Source organism: Lycorma delicatula, chromosome 1 (genome assembly GCF_047948215.1).
Source record: "Lycorma delicatula isolate Av1 chromosome 1, ASM4794821v1, whole genome shotgun sequence".
NCBI lineage: Eukaryota > Metazoa > Arthropoda > Insecta > Hemiptera > Fulgoridae > Lycorma > Lycorma delicatula.
In genome coordinates, this window is record NC_134455.1 from 307122573 (window position 1) to 307135761 (window position 13189).

The 13189-nt window shown below is 29.1% G+C and overlaps 2 protein-coding genes across 2 annotated transcripts; one reads left to right on the top strand and one right to left on the bottom strand.

Annotated features, from left to right (window-relative positions):
- Positions 1 to 884: 884 nt before the first annotated feature.
- Positions 885 to 3259, bottom strand: Naxd (NAD(P)HX dehydratase). The gene has a single exon (XM_075380853.1). It carries the CDS (start codon positions 3147 to 3149, stop codon positions 2124 to 2126), a length of 1026 nt encoding a protein of 341 aa, XP_075236968.1. The 5' UTR covers positions 3150 to 3259; the 3' UTR covers positions 885 to 2123.
- A 351-nt stretch (positions 3260 to 3610) lies between these two features.
- On the top strand, positions 3611 to 4843 carry Smn (survival motor neuron). The gene has a single exon (XM_075380868.1). The coding sequence runs from the start codon at positions 3859 to 3861 to the stop codon at positions 4585 to 4587; it is 729 nt and encodes a 242-aa protein (XP_075236983.1). The 5' UTR covers positions 3611 to 3858; the 3' UTR covers positions 4588 to 4843.
- Positions 4844 to 13189: the final 8346 nt, after the last annotated feature.

Genomic DNA, 13189 nt, shown 5'->3' on the forward strand with positions numbered 1-13189 from the left:
TATTAACGTCATCACAGCTACAGATTTATTTATAAACAAAGTAGTCAATCGGATTTCTGTGGAAAATGGGTCGATATAGAGTTTAATATAGATTCAAAACAGTCTCTTTACTCATTTTAATAAATGGTTATTTATATTTATTTAATTTATAAATATATAACCAAACTTAACCTACGCTCGCTAACCTTGACTAATTCACAGGAGTGTTTTGATTATTTAAATAATAAATAATTGCAATAATTACTGAATTTATTAAATAAATACTCAAAAAATTACAGTGTTAATTAGTCAAGGTTAGCGAGCGAAGCGAGTGTAGGTTAAGTTTGGTTAAATTATATTTATAAAATAAATAAATATAAATAACCATTTATTAAAATTAATAAAGAGACTGTTCATTTCCCACCGAAATCCGACTACTTTGTTTATAAATAAAGCTGTAGCTGCAGTGGCGTTAATACGTAAGTACCGTTTATTTGTATGTATTTTGTGTAAGTGAATCAATAAGTGTACTGTTATGTATGTTTATACATGCTTGGTGATTTGTTGTACATGATTTTCAGGTGACATGGGTGAGGTGAGTACAATTCTAGTAATAATATCAGTTGGTTTGCAGAGTGGAAAACAACAGTGGTGGTCACTGAAGATGACCATGAAAGTTCTCTGTAAGAGTAATGACTTAAGTTTGAAATATAACACTAAAGTAAATTCAGTTTCATTAGCCATCAAAAGTAAATACTTTTGGATAATTTACCACCAAACACCATCAGAAAAAACACTGCAAATACATTTGCATGCAGACAAAACTTTTATTACATTATATTTCTTTATCTAAATAAGTTCATTGATCAGCATGATTAAATATATATTAAAAACAACTAATGATATGAACTGTAATATGGTGTAAATTTTATTCATGCCACAAATATTCATGAACCTAACATTAAACTCTATACAAATTTTCCAATATAAAGTAAAGCAAAAAATGAAGATAGAATATGCTATTTGACCATCTAATGAAACTGTTACCTAATCACTTCATCAAGAATGATAGATTTAATATGCCACACATCACTGGAATGGTATAAAACTTGTTTGAAAAAAAATTTGGAATGCAATTCAATCCATTTAGAAGGCAGTTTTAATTTCTTAATGAATATCTTAATTATAATGGAACAAAATTAAAAAAAACAACATATATATATATATATATATATACACACACACGTGTATTGCACGTTAATTTTACAAGTAACAAAATTAATTATATATATTATTTATTACATAATTATATAGTTGCTGAAACAAGTAAATGTTTAACTATTTTCCTACACTGACATTTTCTTCTATGCTTGAGTTAGTTCTACTTTGATAAAGAAAAGGGGATTAGTTGGAATGTATAATGTCTGGATATTTATTCTCTTAAAAAAATATTCTGGAACTAGTATATTTAATTAAAAAGTTTAAATATGAATTTCATTATGTTTAACGACATCAAATAGCACATTAGTGTAAATATATATATGATTAACAATGGATACTAATTCACAATAAGTTAAACAGAAGTAAAACATCACAGAGAATGTATGATATAACCCATAATTTCTTATTATATCATGTAAATTTTTTGTTACATAACTAGCATTAAAACTAAGGGGAAGTTGCAGATCAATAGTTCAGGAACATACTTTTAGAAGTAACTACACATTTTGAAAAAGCAACTTCATGAAAACACAGAAAGTAAGCTAAATACTGCAACATTGGTTTTTAATTTATGTTTTTTTTAAATTAAAACATAAAATTAATAAAAAAAGTAATACATATTTATAAAGATTTTAAGCCAGTAGAAATTATGCTAATACTTATATATTATAAAAACAAGTCCAAAAGTACATTTCTATCCAGTTTAAATGTTTACTAATGTACATAAAAAAGTCTTAGTAAATGGATTTATATTTCCTTTGACTAACATCTATAGATGTTTCTTTCTTCGTAATACAAAGTAGGTTCTTGAAAATTTGAATCGATAAACAAATATTATGGTACTTTATCAATATTGTGAATGAATTGCATTATTATTACTGATTTAATAAAAAATTATACTTAATAAACAGCAGCATACTATATCATTCCCCAAAGAGTTCATTGTTAACGCTAAGTATTTTTTCCAACATATCTGTAACCAACATACCTCTTCCCTTTTCTGCAAAGACTAAATGATTGCAACTTCTAACTATATGGCAAGCACAGTAACTAGCCACCAACTCAGGTGTGATATTAATGGTGCTGTCAAATTTTGGGCGTTTTATTTCCACCCACGCTGCAAAGGCTGTCAAGATGCCAGAAAGCATATCACCTTGCCCACCACATCGACGTGGTGAACCCTCAGTTGTACAACAAATTGTTAGGTCTTTTTGAGTAATAAGATCTACCTGACCTTTCAGTACTACTGTCACATTTTTACCAAGCGACTGAGATAATTCACTTAATTGATCACGTTCTGGTTTTTGACAATCTGATTGGAGGATGGCTTTCGTCAATCTTTTAAATTCTACAATATTGGGAGTAATATAAACATTGTTTTTGTAATCTTTTAGTATATCCGGATACAGGGTTAAAAAGTACAAACCATCAGCATCAAATACAATCGGTACTGGAGGGTCGTAATCGTTTAACACCTTTATAACTTTGGCCAATACACCAAACACTTTAGGATCTCGTCCCAGCCCAGGTCCAATTAAAATAGCGTGAAAGCGATCAAGCCACACAGAAATATTCTCAATAGCATTATCCGAATCCAAGTACGGCATGACCATTAGTTCCGGACTGTAAGATTTTATAGCTTGTGCTGCGGCCGCAGCACAAAAAATATACACTAGGTCTACGCCACATCGCAACGCACTAAATCCGGAGTAATAAGGAGCACCAGTAAACTCTAGAGAACCACCAAACACACCTATTCTGCCACACTGTCCTTTGTGATTATCAGCACGCAACTCCGGTAATAAAGAACGACAGTGATCTTTCAATAAATTCGTTTCCAGTTCGGGCATTTTTACACAGCGTTTATCAGTGTTTAGTATATTTTTATGATTAACGAAAAAAAAGTTTTTTTTATAATTTAAAGAAAGGCGATTGAAAATACGAACCATGAGATTAAAGCACGTACTATTCAAACAATAACGTTAACTAAGCATTCACAATGAATCAAGCGAACTCAGTACTCTATCTGAATCACAGTCATTAAGGTTATTTATCACTCCTTCCCTCACAGTAATCAGCTGATCCAAAGAGATCCTCTTTGAAATCTTTACAACTCTGAATTATTATATCCAAAAAAGACGTAGAAGTAAATTTATTATAAAATAATAGTTATAAATCGCTTTACTTAATCTCGATAAATGTGTTCTAGTACTAGTTATTGTGTAATATTAATAATTCGTGTAAGATTTTCTAGTTGGAGCTGAGTTACAAGATGTAGATTGAATATGTAAACTAGGCAATTGAAAAGATTTTGGTAAAAGTAAATATTTTTCTTACATAGAAAAAGTTATACGTAATTCGTATCAGGCTTATGTAATAAATAATAATTAACTATTTTTCTAATGTTAAATATAACAACAGCATCAGCTTCATGTTTCTCCGTTTTACAGTCATTTGTAGGAAAGGAGGTTGTGGTTGTTGAAATCGTGTGTTGGTATGCCGAAATTGTAAGTGTTTTGTTGAACTTAGACTTATGACCGTTAATTTTACTGCTAGCATTTTGTTCCATGAGATAATTTACGTAATACCGGGATAGTTACTTTTCCATTGTGTAAGTTGTTGGAAATTAAGTGTTTGTTTTCCTAACCTTTATGTACAATGGAATCTATTGATGTTTATGTTCGTAAAGAAGATGGTAACGATTCCGGTGATTGTGATGTTTGGGATGATACAGTATTAATAGAGGCATACAACAGAGCTGTAGAAGCCGCCAAGAAAAAGGTGAGGCAGCAAATGAGCATATGTAACGGTGTAAGTGAAAATGATAAGCAAGACTATCATTGTAAAGATAAGAATGAAATGAAAAAGGAGAAGGCACCAAAAAAACCCCGTGATGGAAACAAATGGAAAGTAGGAGACCATTGTAGAGCTGTATATTCTGTTGACGGTATAGAATATGAAGCTACGGTAACTGGTGTTTTACCCGAAGGCAGGTTTATTGTCAAGTATTGTGGTTACGGCAATGAAGAAACTGTGAAAGGGAAAGACTTAAAGTCGTCTGCTGGTGAACACACTAGATCGATGCAGGAACAGGTAGCATCTGGTCATGTAAATAGTAATTCAAATGTGTCAGACAGTTGTGCAGAAAATAATGAAGATGTTTGTAATTTCGGAAATATGCCGTGGGGTCAATCCGTACCTGGTGTGCCTGTTGTTCCTCCACCACCAGCATTTAACCTTACGTCTCAATTTAATCAGGAAAATGAATCCGATGCTTTATCAGCCATGTTGTTGTCGTGGTACATGACTGGATATCATACAGGCTATTACCAAGGTCTGATGCTGGCTAAGAAACGGCCAAATAAAGGGTCCAATCACAAGAAATAATACTGCTTAAAGTTTATTGCAATGAAGTTTGTTACATTTGTTTATGTGATGAAAATTTAAAAGGACGTTTTCATTGAAAACTTTAATAGTTTCGTTTTATAAATTTCTTGTATGAAGTTATGATTTTTGTTTTTTACAAATTATTTTTGAATGAACTTTAATATTAATTTAAATTATTGTCACTTTTGTAATATTTGTTAGAGAAGAATAAGGCTATTAGGTATACATTTGAATAAATGATCTTTTGTTTTCCACATTTGTTTTGTTGTTTTTTAAATGATTATTTTCTCATTATGTTTGTATATAATCATTTTTGTCAAGGAATTATCTTTTAATAAAAAATATATCAGGAATCCAGATGCAAATCGCAAACAAAGCTGTTTGGTGGTAAGTTAATTATTGTTTATGTAGCAGGTTTTGCAAATTATTAAATAAGATTTATTTTTATGTTGGGAGTAATGGATGATTAAAATTAAAGTTTTTGTTTTTCAGTTGATTAATCATTGAATATTAATTGTATTACATCAATTTTGAATCATTTGTAAAGTTAATAAGATATTTCAACATTTTTCTGATTAAAAAATAAGTTTGGAATGTTATTCCATTCTCTTTTATTAAATTTTATTTTTTCTTCATTTGAATTATTAGCCTATGTGAAATAACTGGCTGATTAATGAGTTGTATTACAGTAGTATACAGTTCATGAATTGTCAAATTATAAATTTAATTTTATATGATTTTTTTTAAGTTTCAGATTTTATGTAATTTTTTTACAGAAAAATTAATTTGTATTTTTATTAGTTTCAAGGAATATTATCTCTCTCTCTCTCTTTTCCTGTTTAGCCTCTGGTAACTACCGTTTAGATAATTCTTCAGAGGATGAATGAATATGATATGTATGAGTGTAAATGAAGTGTAGTCTTGTTCATTCTCAGTTCGACCATTCCTGAAATGTGTGGTTAATTGAAACCCAACCACCAAAGAACACTGGTATCCACGATCTAGTATTCAAATCCGTGTAAAAATAACTGGCTTTATTAGGACTTGAACGCTGTAACTCTCGACTTTCCAAATCAGCTGATTTGGGAAGACGCGTTAACCACTAGACCAACCTGATGGGTTAAGGAATATTATCTAGCTGTTGGTAACCTAAAAACACTCTACACATTGGTTAAAAAAAAAAAAAATTGTATAATAAAATTAATTAATACTGTAATAGTCTAATTTATGTTTACAGAGTAGCTCAAACCAGCACTAATGTTATAGTGGTATGACAGTCATTTTAATTTTTTGTTTACAACCCTTTTTATATAGAATTTATAACAGTGTATCTTTTTCTTGCAAGATTTCATTGTGCTTAGTGATATTTTTTAAATGAGTGCTTATATAGTCAATTAGGAAATTGTGGGTTTATAATCTATACATTTTGCTCTATACAAACAAATATTTTCAATACCAATTTGTAACAATAGTTAAGCTTTTAAGTTTTAAAACTTTAGATTTTAGCCAAAAGAAAAGTAAATATAGATGTCAATTGCCTATTATTTGTCTAAAGGTAGTATATTAGGGTTATTGACATTACTATATTTCTTTATTGATTGGTTATTACATCCTACTACAAGTATGTTATAATTGTTTGATCTGCTTGACAGTTTACACAAGATTGATTCTGAATTTTTTATGCTGTTGTGTTCTTTGAATCTGTGTTTACATATATATGGTAAGGGTAAAGTAATATTTGGTACAGTCATAATTGAACTTGTTTTGCCAAGAGTGAAGTTTTACTAAATTTTGGACGGTGCTAGTTGTACAGAACTAAATAGGTAAACAGTTTTTGTCACATGTGATATAATTTCTCTAACCTTATAAAAATCAACCATAAGTAATAGTTATCTTTCATTCATCTGCAAGATTCTGGGTTCAAATCCAGTTGGTCTTGACATTATTTCATGTGTTTATGAAATTCAGCTTGTGTGTCTTATCATCCCCCTACAAGATATTTTGTTTTAGCTTGTATTTGCTAAAATAAAGTCAGCACTTAACAAAAATTTAATAATTTAAATTTGTTTTTAAAATAAGAATTTTTATGATAAGAAAACTTGGAAATTTTCCCCTGAATTTTAGTATCTAGGAAATTTATCTTGATCATACATAAAGGGTTATGTGTTTCTAGAAGGTAAATGTATTAACAGACACCTTGTATAAACAGACACTTGTCTGTTTTAGTTTTTTTTCGCTTTCAGTTATCTATATTTACAAGGGAAGCATGATAATTACACTAAAAACCATCTTCAGTTTATTTACTTCCTTTGCTCAAGGGTCATCATAAATTTTTAGAAATGCAGAAGGTGGTAAATATGTCATTTGTGATGGAGTTTTCTGTTTGGGTTAATGACAAGGATTACCTGGACTAAAAATATTTAGATTTAAATTGTAACTTTTAGATATGGGGTATTCATACTAAAAAAATTTGGAATTGGGGTCTCAAAGTAGTGGAGGTAGAGAGTTTAGGGTCATAACTCAATTGACTTATTAGGATGGTTTTGGAATGTACCTGTTTTTTTTTATTTTATTGTAAAATAGAAGTGAATTTTATTCACTTAAGTTTATTCAATAAAATAGTTATACTTAATTAGATAAAGTACATATTACTTATTGATGATTTTTTGATAAAATATTACATGATAAACAATTAAAAAAGCTGTGGATATATTTTAGAAAATTATATTTATTTTATTATAGAATAACATTCATATTAAGAGTTCAGAAATTTATTTTGTTTTTAAGTCAAGCCACCATATTTAAGATAAATATACTGTAACAGTATACTTATTTTTATTTTAAACAGTATGAACATAAAAGTTCAATAAATTAAGAATTAAAAAATTCTGTTAGATATTGTTCCCCGTCATTACTCATAATGAAGTTTTTACATCATATCAATAAAATAAATTTATCAATCATATGATTCCAGTTTATTAGATATATTTTTTCATTAATTTTTAATGAATAATTTAGTTTTGGATAATTTTCCAGGAAACTGGGTTTACAACCAATTTCTCAAAATTGTTTCTTTATTCAATTTTCAATCTCTTAGCTTGTCCCTCATATCCTTAATTATTTTGTCTTTACCATTCTTATAAATTATCACTATTTTGATGTGTTTAGTTTTTATCTTTAAAGTTTTGAAGGACAAAGACCAATTTCCTTGATGTAGCCACAATAATTAAGTTCTGATTTTTAATCTTGCTGCTTGTTATGAAGTATAATAATTGTACTTTATAATTAATTATTTGTCTAAAATAATTAGTGTTTTATTTACAAGCTCTATTATACTCTAATTACAGTTACTTTAATAAGTTTATTATGATAAGTTTTATTATGATTGATGACAATAATTTAGTTTGGCTTTTTAAAATACTTTTAAAATCATGTATTCGGTTGGAGAATGTCAAGATTTTTACTACAGAAAAATATATCTACACAGTTCTAAGATTTCATTGAAAAATGTTTCAAAAAAATTCATGAAAACCTGACTTATTACTGGTGTTTTCAATGGTGTTCAATCTTCTGTAGGTTACATACAAATAAAAAATACAGTATGAGGCTTAAACAGTTCAAACATCTCTTCTAGGAATATGTTTTTTTCAAATTTTGCATTCATTTTTTTTAGCTGTGGTTCATCAAAATGTGCTAATGCAGGTTTTTGCAACATCTTTGAATAGTTTTTTTAACATAAAGGATGATTTTAATATTAAGTTAACATCTGTAATTGTTTAAACTACAAGCCCTTTATTTAATTGTAGATTCTAATTATTTGTATGTAATTCATTTAAGATTAATAAACTTAGTAAAAAATTTTATTTTGTGTTAAAAATTTACTTTTTTAGTCAAATTTACTTTTAATGAATGAAGAGTTATTCATTTTGTGATTTTGCTTAACTTAGGGATGTTACAGTGAGTTTTTCATACTTTGTTCTAACTGGCACATCTCCTTGTGTATGCACATATGCACGAGAGTGGGAAGAAGGTATGCAATGTTTGTGTGTAAAAATTTAATAAATTTACAATTGTATTAATGTAGAGCGAAAATTCATTCTATATGCTTGATAGACATATGAAAAAACCAGTCAGCTCTTCTCACTATGTCATCTTTAAGGAAAGCTGTTTATTGCACCATATGGTTTAAACTAATCATTTAAAGTTCGCGTGTATGAACATCTAGACAAATATAATACTCTGATCTTCCAAGAGATGGTTGCAGATTTGTTAAAAATTTTTAGCCAGTCATTTTTTATGGCAAAAAAAATTCATATCAAAATAGAAAATCTACTTTAACTTTGAATGAAATGCAAACATATCATTGGTTTGACAAAGGATATTGAGAGATACACATATTAAAATTCTTACAATTCATTTACTCTTGAGTACCTTAAATACATTTTTGATAATAAAAATGTATGCATAATTAACAGGTGATTATGTAGTGAAATTACAATTAAATAAAATTGATATCAAAAATAAACTTTATATGGGAACTATTTACAAAGGAAAATAGATGTAATTTTTTTTAATGAATAATAACACCTTGTTTCCTATTCACAAGAACTCACCGAACAGCTTCTTGTACCTAACTTAAGAACGGAACACTGTTGCAAAATGGAATATACTGTGATGCACTAATCAGTTGTACGGCTTTACTTATCAATATTCATTTTGAATGGAACATAAGTTACTTGGAGGATGCTTTATTGCCTTCTTATAGCAGAACCTGGACACATTTGCCCTTGTTGGGTCTTTCTAATTAGATGGCAGGTAATTTATTTTTTAGTGAAGAGTATAGATGATGTTTGCTTAGTTTTTAAAAGGAAGGAGTTTGGAATTTTGTTCTGATCCTTCATTAGAGCGTGAATTTATTAAATCTACCGCAGTTATTCTTCAGAAGAGTGGAAAATTTTGTTGTCTTTCCCTGCAGTTTATTGGTCTAGCAGGAATGAGCCTGGTTAGTCCCTAGGTTTGTAATTGTAAATTCACATGCTTCATGGAGAATATTATGTATGATGGTTGGGGGTGGTTGCCTGCCTCTTAATTAGTATTAGGTGAAAACACTCCACTTGCTACTCTCGACAGAATTTATACAATCAGGTCTGGAGCTAGCTTTGTTGTTAACAGCGACTGATCCACCGTCTTGTTCATTCATGCATAATGGTTTCAAAATATCTACTGTACAAATTGTTTATACTATTCAAAAATTCTTTACATTGTTTCTCTTTGTTGTTGTTTTTGTATGTCACCCTTTTTAAATTTATTAGTCGGTTTACATTCTTTATTTTCTCTCTTTATATTGTACTCGCACATTTCATTACCAGAAACTTCTCTTACGAGTCACAGTATCAGTAATCTGTAGACTTATTCTTCATACAGTCATGGCTGTTACAGTACAAAACTTTGAAAAGTTGAAAAACAAAGTTTTGTACTGTAACAAAACTTTTTTTTTTAAGGAATACACTAAAATTTCATGTAGATTTTCTTTACTTCTTGATTAAAACAAAAGAATGCCTGTTTAGACTTGCTTCAGTAATGCCTGTAAACTTGCTTCAGTGAGAAATAATGGCCCATAGACTTGCCATCAGAATATTTCGCAGAAAACATTTAAATATGGGGAGTCCCTTTTGCACTGTTAAGAATTCATTAAGATTTTCTGATTCCCAGTTACAGATAATATGCATGTTAACTTTTCCTCTAGATAAAACGTTGGCTCATCAATAACACAATATGATCAAGAAAGTAGTTGTCTTCATGCTGCAACATTTCGACTGTGAAGTAGGCTTGCACAGCATAGTCAGCAGGCTTCATAGCCTGTAACAGCTGTAAATGTTCCCTTAAAACATTTCATAAAATCACCGATATTGCTAGTTCACAGCCGAGCCCGGTCGGCCTTCCTAATCTATTTTTTATGACTGCTGGAAAAATTTCCTAATACGTTTAACATTTTCTTCAGACCTTTGGTTGTCCTGTATTCTTCCCTTTATACAAACGTGTGATCATTTATAACTGATTATGTCATCTTCACTCAGAGAATTTTAATTAAACTTAGAACCCTTGTTGAACTGTAATTTCAACATTCATATTTAGCAAACTGCAAAACAGAGAAGGCTTTCTGTTCAGCAATTACCATCTTTGCTAAAGACACCATCAAGCAGAAATATAGGGAATCAATCTATGGTCACATGCAACTAAAACTGTCTTTATTCTTTGATTCTAGCCTTATATTAACCCTTTCTCCTTATCTAAGAGGTATTATTACACTTATTATAAATAGAAACATTTTTTGTTCATCTGATATTTTCAGAAAAAGAGTATTATCAACAAGATATTTAATTAATCATTTACTTGATCTCTTACAAACTTAATCTGATTTATTAAAAGCTCAAAATAGTTTAATTTCACAAGAATTTTTGTTATAAAATCTTTTGGTTTATACTACAATTAGTTACTTTCATATTACAAAGTTTTGCTTGGAAATTTTGATTGTTTTGCCAATTATATTCAATAATATTACAAATCTTTCTTTGTTTTAAAGACATACTTAAGTGTAATATTTGATTGTGGCAAAGATGCAAAGATAGCTTTTCTTTTTGGTCCCAAACTTTCATCTTCATGGTTGATATAAAAACCTCTCATTATCACTCAGTCTTTTGTTTTCAATATCGGGCTCTACAATGGCATTTCATCATGACATTATCTTCAACAACAGCACTATGGCTACTATAAACTTTCATTTCAAACCACATAAATCAAACCCAAACTCATATAAGCAAAGAAAAACATACTATTTGGTTTAAGAAAAAAGTGCAAAGATACAATAATTTTATTAAAACAAAAATAGTTGTATGATAAAAATAATAGTTGGCAGTAGTAGTATTAAAAGAAAGCAAACTTGTATGTTAATAGTACTTAGAAGATAAAAGAAACATACTGGTATTTATGTAAACAGTTACACGATTTAAGTGAGGAATGCACTTGTAAATTCATATTACTTAAAAAGTTTAACTCTAAAGAAATTAAATGTAATGAAGAGAAAAGCAGCTAATTTGCAATAAATACAAATAAATTACACTGTTCTACAAGAGTTTTATTACACATCTTAGTTTATTGTTATGTTCGTTTTGACACTGAATCCAAATATGATATGAAAATTAAATGTAAGAGCTTCATTTTTTTTTAATAATGTCACTAATAAAAAATAAAACTTCTTGAAATAATTTATTTTCTCCGTTAAGATTAAAGATTTTTCTGCTTAGAAAGATTTGTTGTGAGTCATATTAATAGTAAAGTATGTATATCTGAAGATATTTATAAATGGTTCAGAATGGAATAACTTGGAGGAGGGACTGATATGGTTATTAAATGATAGAATGACATCGATTTCAATCACTACTTGTACTATGGAATAATCCAGACCACAATCGCTTTCATGTGCATACCATCGCAAGTTTGGCCTCTTGCATTGTTTTATTCCTACTTTTTCTGATAAAAACAGGTATTGTTTTTATTGTACATACACATTGTTTTCTATGTATTGTTAGTAATTTATAAAAAATGCCTTGTAGTTATATAAATCATTCTATGAATTTTTCTATATTGTGTGTGGTGAATTTACTTTTAAATTTTAAAGAAGAAATATTATGTGTTTGGCTAAAAACTCATACGAATTCTATTTTGGGTGTAAAATAGGAGATAAGGACAAGTCTTGGGTCTCTCATATCTGCTGCAATTCTTGTGCTGTATTTCTTGACGTAGTATGAAGAATGTGTTTGATAAATAAGTTTTTTAAAACAATAGATCATTATTTGGCCAATGTTTCTTACACCTTAAAACTAACTTTCCCAGGATCAGGAGGCAAAAATCAAAGAAGTTGGACCACAGATATGTAAGCTAATGAAGGATTCAGACTTTGAGAGGAGTTTGAATGAATCTGAGAAAGCAGGTATTGTTTCAAAATATTGTTAAATCATTCCAGTGGAAAAGAAGAGATCTGTACAGAATTGGTGAGTGAACTTCTGATGAAAAATATATCTTTAAAAATACACATGTATTTTTAAATACACTTGCATTCACATATGAGCTTTTTTTCAGCTAACATTTGCGATTTAAATGTTGAGCATGGTGAATGCTTTTACTATTTTGTGTCAGTAATGGAAACAACCTCGGTAAATGGACCTGAATATGCTTACAAATTATTGGTGGAGACTGAAAAAGGATATTCTAGAAACTGAATGCAGGAGAAAACTAAACACAAACAAATATTAGGTAAGATATAATAACATCTACAGGTTATATAATTCCTTAAAGATTTTCTTTAAATCCATGTTATCAGAAAAAAACTATGCCCTCCATTCAATTTTGGTTTGGTCAGATTTGAAATCCGTGCAAAAGTACTATGACACATCTTAGTGATATGCAACTCAAAAATCTCCTTGTACAGTACAGTGTTATTATTTCTTACAAAATGTTATTTATAATAAACTTGTAGAAAAAACAAATAATAAATGGACTGCACCATATTATAGCAGAAATAATTTCTGTACTTATGTACTAT

Bases quoted from the DNA above. Each gene is read 5' to 3' on its own strand.
- Smn (XM_075380868.1), top strand. From the start codon at position 3,859: ATGGAATCTATTGATGTTTATGTTCGTAAAGAAGATGGTAACGATTCC.
- Naxd (XM_075380853.1), bottom strand. From the start codon at position 3,149: ATGGTTCGTATTTTCAATCGCCTTTCTTTAAATTATAAAAAAAACTTT.